This window comes from Myripristis murdjan, chromosome 10 (genome assembly GCF_902150065.1).
Source record: "Myripristis murdjan chromosome 10, fMyrMur1.1, whole genome shotgun sequence".
In the NCBI taxonomy this organism is placed as follows: domain Eukaryota; kingdom Metazoa; phylum Chordata; class Actinopteri; order Holocentriformes; family Holocentridae; genus Myripristis; species Myripristis murdjan.
The window spans coordinates 20,587,667-20,606,555 of NC_043989.1; the positions used below are offsets into that span (position 1 = coordinate 20,587,667).

At 44.2% G+C, this 18,889-nt stretch overlaps 1 protein-coding gene across 1 annotated transcript in view; it reads right to left on the reverse strand.

Moving 5' to 3' along the window:
* The window catches only part of LOC115366966 (A disintegrin and metalloproteinase with thrombospondin motifs 2-like), a 124,056-nt gene that overhangs the window by 24,150 nt on the left and 81,017 nt on the right, over positions 1-18,889 (reverse strand). The window contains exon 4 of the mRNA XM_030062645.1: positions 10,654-10,859. Coding sequence (XP_029918505.1) covers positions 10,654-10,859 — 206 coding nt within the window. The remainder of the gene's footprint in view (positions 1-10,653; positions 10,860-18,889) is intronic.

The window sequence follows — 18,889 nt, forward strand, 5'->3', positions numbered from 1 at the left end:
GAGGCCTGCTGTCCTCAGTGGCTGTGTGCGGTGCCTAATGAGGCAAGGGGATGTAAAAACAGACAGCCATAATGAGATGGCTGATGGACAGGCTGTGGATAAAGGGACACACACACACACACAGTCACCCACACCCACACACTCACACACACACAGAAAGAGAGCGAGCGGAGGAACAAAATTGCAGACATATCCACTGAGAGAGAGGTATAAGAGAGCGGAGGAATGCTGCGAACAGAGAGAGAAGAGGCAGAAGGGAAGGAGACAAACTGAACAGAGAGGGAGACGGAGCAGAGAGAGGGGGAACGACGGGCAAACTGAGAACAGGGAAAAGAGTTTGTACCGGTGGGGTAACAGATGTATTCTTAGACAACAAATGTACCCAGCACAGCAGAGAGAGACTTTCAGGGGGAGACGAGAAAATAGGAGTAACCTAACGTGGAGTTTCGTACATGCTGGAAAGTCGGAAATCCCTACTAGGAAAAATCCAGTGGAACGGCTCCTTAAAGTGCAATTCCAAGTTGCATTCCAAAAAAAAAAAAAAAAGTTTTCCAAAATGTAGTTATTTAATAGGATGATCTAATGCCACAATATCACAGACATAGCATTAGCTGTTGCATTGGGAAATATTTGGGGGGAAAACACTCGGGGAAATTAATACTCATGAGCAGAAACATTCTTCCGTGGTTTTTCCAAGCTGGACCAATCAATGCTTGTGTGGGCTTTTAAAGGAACGGTTAATCCAAACTCAAAAAAAGAAAAAAAAAAAAAAAGACATAAGATATTTTCAAACTTCCCCCTAGTGCAATGTACCTATCCATTAACTTACTGTGTGATTTGGTGACGTTTCCATTCTGCCATGATCTTCCTTGTTTCATTAGGAACTATTCCAGCTAACTGTATTTATCTGCCCCAAGGAGAATGAATTTTTGACATTTTGAGCTCCACAAAACAGTACCCATCCAGCCTTACTGCACTGGGCTGCAGAGACAGGCTGGAAACCCCGCCAAATCACACAGAATCTATGTGGATGGATAGATTGTGCTAGGGGTGAGTGGGAAAGTCTTTTTATTAAAATTAGTTTGGATGGACTGTTCCTTTAATGCACTTTAATGAACTTCAAGTCAAGGGAAAAGAGGGACAGGAGAGTGGACAGGAAGAATTTCAGAGTGGGGGATGAAGTAGTAGATGCGGGACATAGTTTAACCTCCCCCTGTTGGTTTTGGATGCTCCTTTTGCCTGAAGAGATATAGGTTGCTAGGCAACCACCAAACAAAGACAGAGTTGTATTGTTTTCTCAGTTTAACCCTGTCTGATTTTGTGTGTATCTCTTGTTTTTTTACTCTGTCTGCCGGCCTACCTGTGCTTCTGTTTCTGTCTCTCTTAGTCTGTAACGTGTCTCGTTCCCTCGTTATCTTGGCAGGTAAGTGTGTGTGTGTGTGTGTGTGTGGAGGAGACACACACAATGACTCTATGCGTGTTGTGTGAGTGTTTGTCTGAGATGACATGGACCCTCGGGTGGGACAGTTGGCCTGATTCAACCCGTTTCCTTGACAACTGTTAGACCAATTAGGTGTGGTTGGTTTCCAGGTGACCCCGACACCATGGGCTCCACTCTAATGAGACACATACACAAACACACGCGTCCTAACACAAACACACACAGGCGGCACATTGTGTCAGCGCTGAGTTGGACCACTAACTCGGTATTTATGCACTTCAACACTTCCTAACACACACATGCTGCATGCTGGAGGACAGGCGTGCCACTGCAAATCATATTTTCAAACACTTCCACATATTAACTTAGATGTGCTCATGCGTGTACATGCACAGACACAAACACACAGACACACACACACACACAGTTCCATGTTAACGATTGTAGAAGCATGTCTCTCATTAATGCTGGCTGTGCTCTGACGTCCTAAAGGGCTATGCCAGGTGTCATTATTTACAGCCCGGCCTACAGGTATCCAATCCCAGCCTAGAACTGTCCACCAGAGTGTGCACACACAGGTGACCGCGCGTGTGTGTGTGTCTGTCTGTCTGTCTGTCTGTGGTAACTAATGCAAGCCCAGAGGTCGGTGAGGCAGAAAATCATTACTATCAAATTAATAATGCAGCCAGGGCCCTGACACTTAACTCTGCAAGAAGGAGGACAGTGTGAGAGGAGGGAAGGCAGGAGAAAAAGAGGGGAAGGGAGGAGAGAGGAACGATATAAAAGCATCAGGAGATGGAATTTGAGGCTGAAACACGAAATGGGAGGAATGGAGGGCGAAGTTTAAAATGATGGAAAATGGAAAAACGAGCAGTGAAAGAAGATGTGAGGGATAGCTGAGGCCGTAATCCAAGGACAAGACAAAAAGGAAGTGTTCTTTCGCAGGGCAGGCAAGAGGTTGCCGCCTTTAATCTGCTAGCACTTCATTAGCTATTGGCACCCCTTCTGACCTGCTGCACGCACACTCACAGGCTCACACATACACACAGTATTTAATCATCCTGCCTTACATTTTATAAGGAGTTACCATGCTTTTAATTATCCTGGTTCTTTACCCTTACTGCAGCTGAACCATACATAGCCCTAATGGTTTATAAAGGTTTACAATAATCTGCGAGCCAGCTGCAGCTCTCAAAATATGATTATAATGATTATTCTCAACTTTTTTTTTTTTTTTTTAGTGCATTTTAAACAACTCTTCATGGACAATGCACCTCATTCGATAAGCAATTAAAAATTGTTGGGGAAAACATTTTGAAAAATATGCAATGAAAAACATTCTCATCTGCTAATGAGACAGAATTGAGTCATCAAGTAAAATTTGGCATGCATGTTGCATAGCTTAGATAAGGCTTTGGCCAGCTTTTGTACAACTTTTCTTCAACACATATGGGAATAAGAAAAAAACAAAACAAAACAAACTAATCGACCTAGAATCCGAGTCCCTTGTCTGACTGTGCTGCTTACTGCTTCCAGCTAACAAGTTGTACATCATTACCTACTATCCCCTTGTCACCTATTATCATGACTTTTCACTGCTACAAGGGACTTTAGTATGGACATCTTGCAATGGTTTTCATTGTGGCTGGGCAACACTTAGTCTGATTTGATGCTCATCACATTGTGAGGCATGTAGGCACAGACAGCACACACTGGACAAACACAGTATGCACAGCCATACTGAGCGCCTGCAAAAATGTGCTCTCACGTGTGCATGCATGCCTGTGCATACACACACAGACACATGCACACACTGTACACACACACCAACATCACACCTATGCCCTAACCCCTCCCAATCCAAATGTCTCTCTCTCTCGCTTTTTCTCTCTCTCTCTCTCTCATATACACACAACACGTTTCTCTGTCATCAGCAGTAACTATTCACATCCAGAGAGAGTGTGATTAACACTTTGCGCTGCCTCTCTAAAGGTCTCCATTTATAAGTGAGACGGAGAGGCCAGATCACTGTAGGATACTAAATCAATCACCGTGATGGTCATCACAGGAAGATTACGGCACAATGTCCTCCACTTGGCATTTGGAACGCAACATTTGCATGTGTTTGTACCACAGCGTGGTTGTGACAACAGGCTGGCTTTAAAGAGCCATATTCAGCTGAGGCGGTCAGTGTAAGCCACTCCTGTCCACCTTGACACCAAATAAAACCAAATAAAAGTTGTATTTTTGTGAAACTACTGTACATTTTTATACCAATATACACATATTTATTATACCTATAAATCAGCTTTATAAGCTATAATTATCTTTTTTATGTGCAAATGGACATAGATGATGTCAAATCATTTTCAGGAAAAAGCAACTATGGAAAATGAATCAATGATGAGTTTACATAGGCTCCAGCAATGCAGCAATGTATGGTGATGTATAGAGCCAATTGTATCATTATTTATTTTGAATGCTTATCCTGCCATTTTGTAATTAATCACATTGTTTTGTAAGCAGTGCTTCTTTGTACATTGTCTTATGTTTGCTAACAGCTCCTAACATTAACTACCAATCCAATGTAGTGTATACTAATGTATTTTCCATACAGGATGCCCAGAAACCTGTTAATTAATTAAGTGAATGTGTGCATGTTGTTATGTATGCAGGTTGGTGTGAAGAACTTTCACCACTCTGTCTCTCTTTCAGGCTGAACCACTTTGACATTTTCTGCTCACTCTTTCTTCTCTCTTTGTTTTTATTGGGTGCATAGTGAGACTGAGCAGACTCTTGAGGAACATTAATTATTTTGGTGAACTGGAAATGTCCTGCTGTCCTTCCCCTTGTAGATGTGTGTGCGAGACAAAGAGGCAGACAGCCAAAACCAAAGTGTCTCCCAACAGCTCTCAGTTATCATGCCTGTACATGACAGGATATTCATTACTGGAAATTTTAGTATCCACATTTGTTGTCCGACTCTTACTCCTGCCTGATTTCCTCCACCTTACTGAATCATTTTTTTTTAAATCTCATTCAATCTGCTAATGGGTTCACTTTCTCTAAAGGTCATACACTTGAGCTATGAGTTATATCACCTGGTTTTACTCCAAATGACATGGCCGTAGATGATATCTGTGCCTTGAACTATAAGGACATTGTTTCTAAGGTTATGTTTATCCTCCCTTTATCAAAGCCATGTGCGCCTGTTCGATCTTCCATTCTCAATTTTAATTCTGCTAATACATTCTGTGAAGCCTTCTCTTCTGCACTGTTTCAACCACACACCAAGAATCGTCGAATGAATTGACAGTATTTCCCTAGCCACTTGTGATGCAATATCTCCCCTACAAAACAAGTAAATCAATACTAAAAACCCTTCCATGGCTTAACAAGTGCATGTGGGCCTTAAAAGGATGTAGGATGTAGAAAGTACCAGTCCTGAATGTAAAGGAAGTGCTGTACAAATCAGTCCAGACATTCTTACTCTCAAATCTCATGGTAAAGTACAACAAAGCAGTCAAGTGAGAAAATCTCATCAATATAATCTGAGCCTTGCAGCAATATTTGACCTGTCTCCCTGACTTTGCTTGTAGAAAACCATCTCTCAAATGAGATCGTCATCTTAATCACTGAACATTAGATCCGCTGAATTTCTAAAATTTCAGTTTTCCTGCACGTTCTGCTAATCACACCCCTGACCACTGGTGCTGTCCTGCTAATGGTTTATTTTCTACTTTTTATCCAAAGTTTTAGAGAAAATTATTTCCTCACTGTTATTTTCATTCATGATTACATGAATACCTTACACCTTCAATCAGGTTTCTGTTGTTACATGACAAATAACATGTTCTGTAAATGTCAAAAATGCCCTTTTCCTTTTGGATTCCTCAGATTTCTCTGGGCAACATTACTGACAAGCATAGCATGTTATACCACTGCTATGCAGATGACACGCAGCTATATCTGCTTCTTAAAAGTAATGAATCCAGTAGTTCAAGGCCTGAGGATATTAAACGCTGGGTGTCACACAAAATTTCCTCTGACAAATGACACAGTCTGATTTTTTTCTCTGGCCCAGCAATCTCCAATCTCTGTTAAGCCAGCTACTAAAAACCTGAGGGTGATATTTGAGTCTAACCTCTATTTCAAAGTCACAAGAGTTGATCAGTCTTGTATCTATGTCTGCTGAAGAATATCTCATAAAATAAGGTACTTACAATCCTTTACAGGCCTAAAGAAGGTTACCCATGCTTTTATCTCATCTTGTCTAGTTTAGTCAGAATCAACACCAGACATAAAATCAAGTTCCAGTTTGTAAGCCATGAAAAAGGCAGCTGCAAACTAAACAAACACCAAACACAAAAAACTGACCTATATTACTTAAATTTTAGCCCGACTTCATTGGATGCCATCTAGTTTTACAACTCATTTTAAGGTTTTTCTCATAACTTTTATGGCCCATGTGGTCTAGCCTTCAGCTGCATTACCAACCTTTAATATCCTTATGAGCCAACACACACCCTGAGATCTTTGGGCAAGGCTCACATGGCTGTACTTAGTCTTGTCAAACCTCTTTTTCTATGTAAAACCAAAAACAGTTGTGGGTTGCTTGTATTTGTTAAATCAATGAGAATCGTGAAAAGTGTGGCTCTGAACTGCATGTTGCACTGCAAAAGTGCTTTAGTGGAGAATGTTTCTGTGGAAATTTTTGCAGTTAACAGGGCGTGATGACTACAGTCAGGTTTGAACATAATGAATCGATCACCACAAAGGAAAACTTATTCTGTTTATTGCGCAAACCAAATCTTTGTCAAAGCTTTACACTGTAAGAAGATGGCTGCGAGCCTGGTTGCATTAATGATGACACACGATGTTGGGGACTGGTGGAAGTGGGGCACACAGAGAATAGAAATTATGAACCAACATGCAAAAACTGACAATGGGGTCTATTCAATTGTTTGAGGTCACTCATCTCGGACCAGGCTGTTCCCAGCTCTTGTTTAAGGGCTCAAGGTGACCACATTTTTGGTGTCAGGGCATCTATAATAGTATGTGGAACACTTTGACAGACAAACTAAGGCTAGCCACTATTTTTATGAAAAGGTTGTGCAAAATATCTAGCTTCATTTCTTGTTTAATATTTTATTTTGTGACATCACAGTGCCAGTTCATCTTTGTCTTTAGCATCAAGCATTCCAGCGTTGCTTCCTTGCCTTGTGTGTGGCCTCGTAGTGTGTTTCAGACCTCTGCTCGTTTTGCTGGACCTTGCCTTTGCCTTCTCCTAGCTGGCCTTACTGCCTGATTATTCACTTGTTATTGAGAGCCCTTCTTGTTAGACTGAACCTTGATTTTGCCTTCACCTTGCTGAACCTGTTGCCTGATTATTTGCCTGTGACTTTTGTAACATGCACTGCAAGTAAAACTCTGAGTTTAATTTTATCCTGTGTAAGACCCGTGCTATTGAGTCCCTGCCTGTTCTTCTCCAGTCGTCACATATTTGTTGTTTTACAAGTAATAAATCCTAACTTTAATTCTCTCCTGGATTCTGCCGGGCTGCTTTTTTTATTCGTTTATGTATTATATGATTATTAGAGAGAGAGCGAGGGAGAGATGGAGGAGGTGGTACAAAAGGGTCCAGCAGGTTTTTTGATGCATGTCTGGCCCATCGATTGCTCTCCATTTCCCATGCACCGGTTTGGAGAAAAGATCAATGGGCTTTTTACGTTTCCCTGTCATGTTGCTTCTTCTGTTCTCCATTATGGACATGGCTGTTGATTGGGCTTCTTTGGCTTACAGCGAGTGTGTGTATGTGTGCTTGTGTATATATGCATGTGTGTCCCTCTGTGTGATCTTGAGTGTGAGTGTGTGTGTGTGCGGCTGCACACATTCATCTATTGATGGTCAAAACCTGAGTTTATTCTTTGGTCAATGAAAAATCAAGCGACTCGGTCACACCCAGTCCTTGTCAATTGATGTAATAGAGAAAAAGGAGTGAGGGAAACACTGGGAAAGGAGTGGGAAGTATACGTACTGACTACCACACACACACACATAACTTGACATACACACGGACACGCACACATACACACACCATGACACTCCAGCTGAACTTTGCAGACAGGGTTTAGCGGTCATCCGTGGGAACGCTTTGATGTCCTCCTGCAGACAGCGATGCCACCCCCAATCTCCCACGCAAACACACACACACACACACACACACACACACGCACACACACATGCACACACACAAACACATTGTCCACCCTGACCATTAGCTCATCTCTATAGATAAAGAGGAGCCAACAGAAAGAGGAGAATGTCCTGAAAGACGTGGACAGCTTATTAAGTAAAACCGGCACCACATGAATGAGAAGAGTGCGGACAAAAATGGTGAAAAATGTTTAGGGTAAGCGGCGCTTCTGATATCTTATCAAATGAATCTACAGTGGCTTTAACAAAACTAATGTGCTGCAACTATAAACATGCTCATGTGCACTCACATACACAGACACACACACACACACCTTCAGATGGCTACACCCTCAGGCTTCCCTGGTTAAAGGAAGAAAAAAAAAAATGTATATTGAAGTGTGTTCATCTCAAGCCTCGAGGGGCATCCGAGACGCACACACACACACACTCACACTCACAAAAAATCAGGCAAAAAAGTAGGAGAGGAATGAGAGAAGAGAGGAACGGATAAACATGGAGAAACAGAGAGTGTGGGAGAAGAGTCAATTAGGAGAGGAGAAGATACGCAGAGTGAGGAGAGGAGGGGGAATGAAGGATAAGGAAAAGGGAGTATGTTTACAAAGAGGAGGCACAGAAGTCCTCTCCCACGACCGATCCTGGCTCGAGCACGGGAGGCTTCACTGACAGCCGAAGTGTACCGCATTATCACATCATGACTTACATTTGCGAGTTTTACAGGATTTCAAATTGGTGCCCTCATTTCCTGCAGTAGGCATTGCGTACGGATTCCAAAAAAACAATGTAGTAATTACCACATAAACTGTATTAACATAATTGCAGTGAATTTAATAAAATAATATTCCACTAGTAGTAATGAAATTCCTGCTAGTAGTCAGTGATTATTTCTTGGGGAGGCGATATATTCGTCAGTTTTGGGGGAATGTAAATGGCCAACCCTCCCAGCAAAAGGCAATAAAGTGAGAGAACGGATCAAAAATCTAATCGGTCTTTCTTGCCAACAAGCTGCTCCTGAGTGATTAAAGCAACTCGGCTGAGGCAACTCCTTAGGCACCGCCGTCCATTAGGAAAACCCCAAACTCTGTCCTACGTATCAGTGCCTTTAGAGGGCACTTGTGACAAAGATATGCTCTCGCCCCCTGCTCTCTATCCCACATTAACCTGCATCTTCTCATGCAGCTGCACTCATACGAAACTTAGAGAGTTATTTAGCGTTGCTGAGGATCTGATAGCATAAACTACCCCGGTAAGTGAGGAATAACACGGCAAAAAGAGCTCAGTGTCGAGCGACTCGGTGTTACTGAGAGTGAGAGAGAGAGAAAGAAAGAAAGAGAGAGAGAGAGAGAGAGAGAAAGAGAGAGAGAGAGGGAGAGGGAGCGAGCACACCCATCCTGAAGTGAGCAAAGCAAACTTTCAAGAAGAAAGTCGCCCAGATGCCACGCGTGGGAGGCAGCCCTTATTTATTTATTTCTGTTTATCTGGCTGTCAGTAATTTATTCTGAATGCGCTGTTTAAAATACTCCCTCTCCCTGTGTCTCTCCATCTCTTCCCCACAGATTAGAGGGGGGCTGCGACGGGGCTGTGTATTCCGCTCTCCTATTGTCTAACAAATATCTAAAAGGGGAGGCAGAGAGCACAGCGGCTCTTGTTCTTTCCCGAGCGCTGAGCTGAGACAAAGAGGTGTGCTAGGATTTGTTGCTGTTTGCTTGCACCTGCTTAACAGTCGGAGATTGGTTCCTTGCGCAGTGGGTCGCAATACAAGTAAAAGCAAACACGAGCGCGCACGTAAACAGACGCGCACACACACACACACATGTGGGCGCACACACGCAGACAAGTGCAGAAACACACACGCACACACATGCACATGCACACAAACAACACCCTCGCCACAGGTTTAATTTGCAAAGATTAAAGTCTGCAGTGTGTTCAGTGTCACACCGACGCCAAGGCACACACACACACACACACGCAAACACACCTAAGAGTGTGAGTGCTTGGCTAAGTTTTTGTTGTGGCCTGGAGCATAATACTGCTGTCTCTGCACCCCCCACCCCCCCACCCCTTCGCACACACACACACACACACACACACACACACACTTGTATGCGTGCATGAACACACACATTGAATGATGACATGACACACAGCCTGATGAAACGATACGTAGGAGCCCTTTTAGAGCACAAGGCTCACCTGTCACACACACACACACACACACACACACACACACATACACACACACACACACACACACACACACACACAATGAAATCTCATCATATTCAGATAGAGAAGAGAGGATTACCTGGGGCTGATTGCGGGATGAGAACATGTAGGAGGGGAATTGAATCCTCATTCAGTTTCTGTGTGCTTGTGTGTGTGTGTGTGTGTTCATGGGTGTTTCGCAGACCGTTTCTTTGACCCCTTTGTGTCTTAATTTCCATTAAAATCGAACTGAGCAGTTTTGACATTTTAATTATTCCAGCTCTTTTTAAAGAGGGAATGTGCATTGCCACTCGATGGCATTTGCAAACCTGTATTCCTGTGTTTCAGGGCAGACGTGGCCATGAGAGTGGATGAAAATACTTGAGATGTGCTTGATTTATAGCACCAACAGTGTCAGACTCATGTTAGGCAGTGGGGCACATTCATTCAAACGAGGCCTCACAGGAGCCGGATTATTTTTTTGCAAATGTCAATAATGACTTGAGTCGCCACACGGCTATTTTAGGGCTACTTTGTGATTTCCCCTTTCCCTCCAAAACATCTCGGGGGCCAAATGAGATGCGGTCATGAGCCCAATTTGGCTCCCGGGCCGTATTTCTGACATCTCTGATTTATAGCTTTTAATCAGCCTCAGCAGATTACACACACATTAACTCATTCAATCATGCACTATTCTTAAATTTGAAACATTTCACTAGTCCCTGTCTCACTTTTGCTCCCGTGTCTCTGTGTTTCTGTTTGTGTCCGTGTGAGTGACCTGCACTTACAATGTTCATGAGCGTGAGCAGGTACTTCTGCACGTGCTCCTTGCCGTGGAATTGGACCACCGAGTCGTCGACGCCAAGCAGCACCTCGATGTTGTAGGCCCGCTCGGGGCTCTGCCGGCGGGCGCGTCCCGCTCGGGTCTGGTTGATGCTCTGCTCCACACCGCGGTACAAAGTCTCCAGGTCCATCAGACCGCCCAGGTCTGCACCTAGGACGAGGAGGGAAACACACACAGGGTTAGCATTTAACGTGTGCACTGAGCTGGAGATTTGATGTAACATAGACTTGGCACATGTGTAGACGTATATCTTGGCAGGGAGACAACAGCAGATAAACCCACCGACATCCACTTTCTCCTCCTTTTTATTTGAATAGATTTTAAGCTTATATAAATATTTATGATAGAAATTATAAATCCTATTAAGTGGAATCAAAATGATGTATGTCGTGTGAGTCACAGAATATTTTAAAGGATCAGTTCACCCAATCCACAAAAAAGATATTTTGCCACTTACGCCTGGTGAAATCTATTCATTCAGATGGTTTCTGTGTGAGTTGGTGAGGCTTCCAGTCTGCCAGCTGGCTGAGTATTCTTTTGTGCACAAACCATCAAATATATATATATATATATATATATATATATATATATTTATTTATTTATTTATTTATTTTTTTTCTTCTGAGTTTAGGTTGGCTTATCATTTGACTGTTTGATCTCTGCAAAACCAATATCCAATATATGGGGAAGATCGCAGCAGGAAACCTGGAAACCTCGCCAAATCAAACAGAACCTATCTGGATGGATAGACTGCACTAGGGGTAGGTGGGAAAATATCATTTTTTGGGTGAACTGTTGCTTTAAGAGAAAAAAAAAAAGTATGAATTTAAGAATATTTTACTTTTATACATTTGTTTTTATTGGTTTTAGTTTTTGGTTTATATTGTGATGTAAGGTTATGACAGTCACCAAACGGACGTCATAGTTTACAGACTTTGGTTTATTACATCATCGAGTTTTGGGTTCTTGCTGTTCTGCCTGCAAATGTTTGCATTGATTCAGAATGTGCTCAGCTGGTGTGTGTGTGTGTGTGTTTATGTGTGTGTGTGTGTGTGTGTGTGTGCTTGTGTGCACTTGCATGCACTTGTGTGTGCGGGCTTACACATGCACATCCATATGCACATGTGTACTTATTTGAGCGCTTGTATATCAGAGTCTCTGTGTCTGTCTTCGTTTTCGCTTGCCAAGACACCAGTTGACAGAACTGAGCATGTGTGTCCCTTGTAACCGTTGGTAACGGTGCGGCTATCCTTCACAGATCCTCTCCTAATCAACCAAATATTTCTACTCCCATCTGAATAAAAGCAGCAGATGGTGCTTGCTAAACACATGGATTAAGACAGCTCCCTCACACAGGGGCTGCCCACCCTGCTCTCCTCTTGGCTCATTCTACACTGGAAAAAAAAAATACGAGATAGAAATTCCTCATAAAATCACTCAAGAAACTCAATTTAAAGTTAACCTACTGGAAATGAGGCAAGCTAGCTGCACTTTCTGTCATAATAAGTAATAATTTGTCTATGCAGGTGACACATTGGAACATTTTTTGGATGGACTGATGTGTGTTGCGATTTGTTTGGGCATTTGGATAAACTGTAATCCCAGTTCTATGACGGTGTTAGCTTTGAGTGTCTGGTCTGATTGTGTGTTTTTTTTTTTTTTTTTTTTTTCCCCTTTTCCCCATTTTTAAACCAGGAGAAAAGCCAGAGACGGTGAGGAAAGAAGATAAATCGTCGTGTCTCCAGAGCCAAGGCCATCCTTCCCTCACTTGCTTATCCTCTCTCCACATCTCTCTCTCTCTCTCTCTCTCTGTCTCCGTCTCTCTCTTTTTCCCTCATCCTCCTGGTATGTAGACACAGCGTGGCCTTGCTTGTACGGAAGCCGTGGCAGGCCGAGTCATGCAGTCGTGAACACGGGGTCTCGGCGGAGTCGACAAGCCCTATTCTTCCTGACTCCGGCCAAGGCTTCCCACATCCAACGAAGACACACAAAACACAAGCCTGCATCAAGTGTGTGTGTGTGTGTGTGAGAGAGCGTCTACACGCGACTTGTGCACAAACAATCCGAGCAGGCCTATAAATCACAGCTCCGACATGAGCTCTTATTCAGCTGCAGCCGGGTGCAGGGCTGATCTAACTGTAATAGATGATTCTAACTATAGAGTTGTATTCAGAGGTACTGGGTGGCAAATTGGTTCAACATGTGGCGCAGGGAACAGTTGGAGTCCCACTGTTTTGACACATGCACTCTGACTTAGAAGAAGTGCTGGGAGGAGGGGAAAAGAACAAGATGGAAGAGAAAGAGATGGGGGAGAATGTGGAGGGAAAGAGAGAGAGAGCAAGAGAGAGAAAGAGAGCTGCAGAGAGACTGAGGGAGAGAGAGAGAGAGAGAGAGATCTGCCACCTTGTCTCCCAATCAGCAAGGGGCATCCTGCTTTCCCACTCCCTCTTATGCAACGTTTCCAAGGCAACGGGCTCATGGGTAAAATAACGCACCGCATGGCTAATATTGGCTCCCGAGTCTCTAGGAGAATGAATCTGGAAGTCTGAATATGATCCCGTATCAGCCCGTATCACAGTGAGTGACAGAATGTGGCAAAGCCGGGCCTCCGACTCCGAAGAGGAGGAAGAGGAGGAGGAAGAGGAGGAAATGGAGAGGGAGACTAACAGGGGGGGGAGCAGAGATTGAGGCCGAGAGAGAGAGAAAGAGAGAGACAGAGAGAGAACAGAGACCAAAGGAGAAATTAAGGATTTTTTCAGCATATGCTCTTTTCTGTTTCCTATCCACGCTCACACACACACACACACACACACACACACGCTGAAACTGTCTTCCACTTGTTAAGAGAGGGAGCTGGAATTAAGGCGGTGTCCTTCACAATAACCCTTGCCTCTTCCGAGCTATAGCTGCCTTTAACGAGCCTGATGTCATAACCACACCATCTGCTTTTAAAGACAGGTCCAGATATTTTTACCTCTGCTTATGTAATGTTGAGACAAAACACAGAAAAAAAAAAAAAAAACAAAAAAAAAACAGTATTATGCTCTCACTTTCAACTATGTGCCTTTCGCAAGGAATGCTGCGCCTTGAAAAACTGCAAATGAGGGAAAATTCAGGGATATTGCATAACTTGGAGCCACAGCTGTAATGATAAGCGGAGGAGACGAAAAAGAGAGATAACTCAAAGTGACACCGGCGGAGTGGGAGATGAGAGGTGACTGAACCGAAGGGGGTAAAAAAGCGCCGGGCCAGGTGGCGAGGTCCTGCTATTTAAACCTCGCCGTGTCACCGTGCCTTTTGTCCCCGGCTCAACCCGCGATAGATCGCAACTCTTCTCTTCTCCAAGCTCGGGCTGCTTTGGAGCGAGTTTTTGAAGAAAATTGTGTAGGAATAAGGTGCAAGAGAAGGAGGGGGAGGGATGGAGGGAGGGAGGGAGGTAGAGGTAGAGCTCAAGGGTGTGATGGATGAAAGAGAGCGATGAGAAGAGACCAGAAGGACCTTGGCTGTTGTGAGTTCCGCTTCAAGCTCCTGTGGTGATGGAGAATATCACTCTCTTGTAGAGCATCCGCGTCTGTGTGTGTGTGTGTGTGTGCATGTGTGTGTGTGTGACTGCAGGCGAAGCATCAGGGTGCTCGCTGCTGTGTTTTCTCGCTATAATAGCTTACATTATCCTCCGTCCTCCTGCAAGCCCTGGAAATCAGCCTACAACTATAGGATTGATCATAACAATATTCCCTCTCCCTTTCTCCCAGGAGCTTCTACCCTCCTCCTCATTCGCTCTCTGTGCGCACTCCCCTACCTGCACACACACACACACACACACACACACACAATCCTCCTCCTACCTGCCGCGCTCCGTTCCTACCCACCCATTCCCAATCCTCATTTACACACTGCTTTTTGCCGTCAAATTTTCTCCCCTCTATAAACTCCTCTCCCCTGTGACAAAATCCGCCCCGCGCCCCTCCCTCCCCCGACATCTCTCCCACTCCTCCCCAGTATTCTCATTCAGGTGGGGTACAGAGTGCGCCCTTATTAGGAAACAAAGGTACTTTGTCTTTCAACCTTTGCAAAATGTCAAGAATGTCTGGTTGCCCGCAGAATAGGAGGCGGGGTAGGGCGATCGCGGGGTGGGGTGGGAGAGTCAGGGGAGCACAGAACGAGAGAGACAGACGGGGAGAGAACGATGGTGATAATTCAGGTCAGGCCCTGTCCCACGACTCAGCAGCAGTCTTTGGGCGAGCTGAGCGCCCGGGTGGAGGGGCACGGCGCCGCGCTGTGCTCTGCATCCTGGAGCAAGGCTGCTCATCGAGTGGCTGTGACCTTACGTTGGAAACTCGGGCCAGGTTCAGGGGAAGTGTGTGTGTGCACGACGATTTTGCGTGTGCATGAGTGTGCACATGAGAGCTTCCTGTCCAACACAGCAAAGTCTCGGCGGTACAGAGCCTCGTGCACAGCGATTTATGTAATACAGCAGAGGGACTCGGCAAAGTCGCACACAACCACAGCGGAGAGCTGATTAGCGTCATCGGCTGGTGTAATCTCACAGGTCTATCGTTTGTCGTCAAAGTGTTGGATGATTTACAATAAAGAGAGTTTTGTTTTAGAAAATAGTTTAGTAATGGGCTTAATCTCGGCCCTCGGTAGGTAAGCCCCTGCAATGATTAGTCTTAAGTGAGGTTAAGGCTGCTAAATTACACCACATTATCTGGCATAATTGTTATACTATTATGCATTTATTTTGGGCATGTGATTTGATGGTTCATGTAGATTTAAGGTAAAAAGGAAAAAAAAAAAAAAAAAATGAAAATGACCCAGAAATGATTAAAGTTGAAATGTGCTGGTTTGTTTCAGTCCCTGATAAGATTTTAAAAAAATCCCCAAAACAAAACAAAACAAAATGCCATGCAAACTATATTATTCACGCAAATTTAAGGCCCCTTGCCAAAACACACATTAAGCCCAGAATACGAGGCTGCATTCCTCAGGAATGATTAAAGCTGTTTGGGCGAAAATGAAATTTTGAGGTATTTGGGTTATTTTACTAATGCAGTGCTTACTTATTAATGGCCGTGGCTGGGGCGGGAGAGCGGTGAGGCGGTATCTAGTTAAATGTTAGTGCTCGCCTGGGTTCAAGGCTGTCGACCAAGAGGCACGGGCGTGCACGGCCACGTGGACTAATTTACTTACAGACACATCTTGGTCACATAGCTCAAGGCATGGATACTTTGTCTCCTTGGTGACAGCTTTATGGGTTGTCAGGGTGATGAGTGGCCGGGACAGTGGACTGTAAAAGCCGCTGCTAGCATCTGGGCAGGTAGCAACACGTCGGGGTGTCCCGCACAATGCCCCTGCACCGCGAGCTCATTAAATCTAAGGCGCCATATGACGGCTGTAAAGGCTATTGAGTCTGGAAGCCATAGTGAACTATACTTCCCATAATCATCCCGCTATTAATTATTTAAGTTAGTAATCAGCAATCTAATTTTACATGGACTCGGTTCCCAGAAGACTGCAATAATTATTCAAACATCAAGCACTGAACTTTGCCCATTTATTAATAACTGCTCTAGGTTAGGGACGTTTATTTATAACTGTGGATTCCATAATGCTGATGAGACAGGTTCTGAGTGGCCGAATCTCTGCTGGGATTTTCCAGTCCAAAGATCCACATATTTAGGGCTGATGAATTGTATCTGCACTCTCTCAAGTCGAGGAGAGGACCATTTTTTAATATTCTATGAACTATCCTTTTTAATCAGCAGGCGAGAAGACCACCTAACCTCACCAAAGCTCAGTGTGTCTGTGTGGATTTCTGGCGGTTCGGGAGACAAGGCAACCTTTAGCTCTCTCCTCTTACATAACTGTCTGTCTGTCAGAGACACAGAGGGCTGTTCGCTGGTGGGGAGGTGTTGTGGTGCACACTGATTCCCCCTGTGTCCTGCTGTACCGCCGTTTCATTAGCCAAGCTTAGCCACTGGTTAGTAATGACCATAATGCATGCAGAGCTTCCTCCACTTTCCAAGCGCAAACGCCAACCAAATGAAATTAGGCAGTCAAAGGTTTGACGATAATTTATTCAAAGAGGAGAACTCAGATGATTGTGCACGTTGTCACAAATGGACCTAGAGAGGCTAACTAGAATAGTCAAATTCCTCACTTGGAATAACAAACCTTACATAACGCCGTCTAAATTTAAAGGGGGGGGGGGGGGGGGGGGGGGGGGGGGGGGTAGTATCACATAAAACAGATTATTCTACATGGATGTTTGCAGTCTGGGATTTATTTAAAAACCTCATGAAATGGCCCTCTTACTTCCTTGTTTTCATGCATTTCCTGCTGAAACAGGATGTTGGGGCGGGGCATAATGCACAGAGAAATTATTTACGAGTGTAAACTAACAGGATATCAGCTAAGGAGAGAAACACAATTCTCTTTCATGGCATAGGTGGAGGAGAGAGATTATTCAAGTTTTTTTTTTTTTTTTTTGGTTGAAATTTTACATCTACTAGTGCAGAATGAGTGCAGAAGGAGGCCTTCCCTCTAGCCTGCCCTTGCTTGATCAGCCTGGTGGTGCAGCAGCAGTTGTTAATGCGAAAGAGGAGGGAAGTGCCACCGACACTACCAGCCAATCAGCAGCCAGTGGCTTATTAATAATCAATGAGTGTCTCGAAAACAGCCTGTTTGATGCCAGGTACAACAACAAGTAAATTACCTGAAACATTTTCTCATAATTTTCTTTAATTTAAATGTCACCGTCGTATTGTTAGACAACAGTTCATCATGTTAAAATGATGACAGCACCCCCCCTTACTCAAAAACAAAACATCTCAAAACACAGTGAGACAAATCATTGCAGTACACTGAGGTAATATTAATCAAAAAGATCACGCATGTCCCCAAAGTCTGCCTCCACTCCGTGGTTGGATTTTGGAGCTGGCTGTAAACTGGCCGGCCTTAGTGTCCAATAAGACAGCAAAGCCGGGCTGATACAGAGCTTATTGCAGGTCTCATCCAGTCTGAAGCGGCAGCCTGTCTGTGTGCCTGGCCGCCTGTCTATCTCTGCGTCTGTCTAGATCTGTCTGAGGGAGCCAGACATTCATAAAGGTCTCTTATGAAATAAAGAGGTAGGAAAACATCTCCGGCCATCGCAGGGCAGGCAAGATAAACACTCGGCTCCACCGGTATGCAGATGATTGTGCGAAAAAAACACACGCTGGCACAAACACAAACACAAACACAAAGGCAAACAAGAGAGCACATGCACCTGTGCGCAGACACACACAAATGCAGACATAAGCAGTGCATGTACTAATTACTGCACATAAACACACAGACACAGAAATTCATGATGACGCTACTGAATGTTGGCCCCTGCTGTATCCAAAAGAGAGAGAGAGAGAGAGAGAGAGAGAGAGAGAGAGAGAGAGAGAGAGAGAGGAGCTGACAGTGAATTCCAGGGTCCAGCTGACAGAGTGCCCATAACTCTCAGCAGGGGCAGCCTGTCCCCACGCTGAAGTGTTTGTGGGCCCCTTGCCACACCTTTCCTCATCCCTGCATCACCTGCACAACGCTCTCCCTCGCTCTTCCTCCACTCAGCCTCTCCTCCTCTCTTTCCCCGTTCGCCTCCCCTTAAAAAGTCCTGCCTCCTCTCCCGATCACTTCTGCTTATTATTTTTACTTTCCTTCTTTCCTTCCCTGCGACGAGTATCTGGATCTGGAGCAGCTGTAGTCAACAAACTGACAACAAAGGTTCCAACTCTTACGCACCACTCAGAGAAGCAAAATCATCCCAGTTGGGCCAGATGGTGGCTCTGTAATTACCTGTGTGTGTGTGTTTGGGCCCATAACTTGCAAACTATAAGTAGTAGCAACTAATTTTTTTTTTTTTTTTTTTTAATTTGGCTGGGTTCAAGAGACATCTATCCATGTAGGCCACTCCCATTTTCGTTAGACTGTTTTTCGCTACCCCTTATAATTTTGCTCAGATGTCACGAAATTTTGCACACACCATATCTGGACCGGGACAAACAAAGTTAATTTAATGGATTTTTGATGTGCGATACTGTTTCCCCCAAATTTGCTTTTAAAATTTTGAGGATAATGTTAATTTTATAATACTTGCCAGAACTCGTGCTTCAAATATCTGAACTTTGAAACACCATTTACTGAGCGCTCAA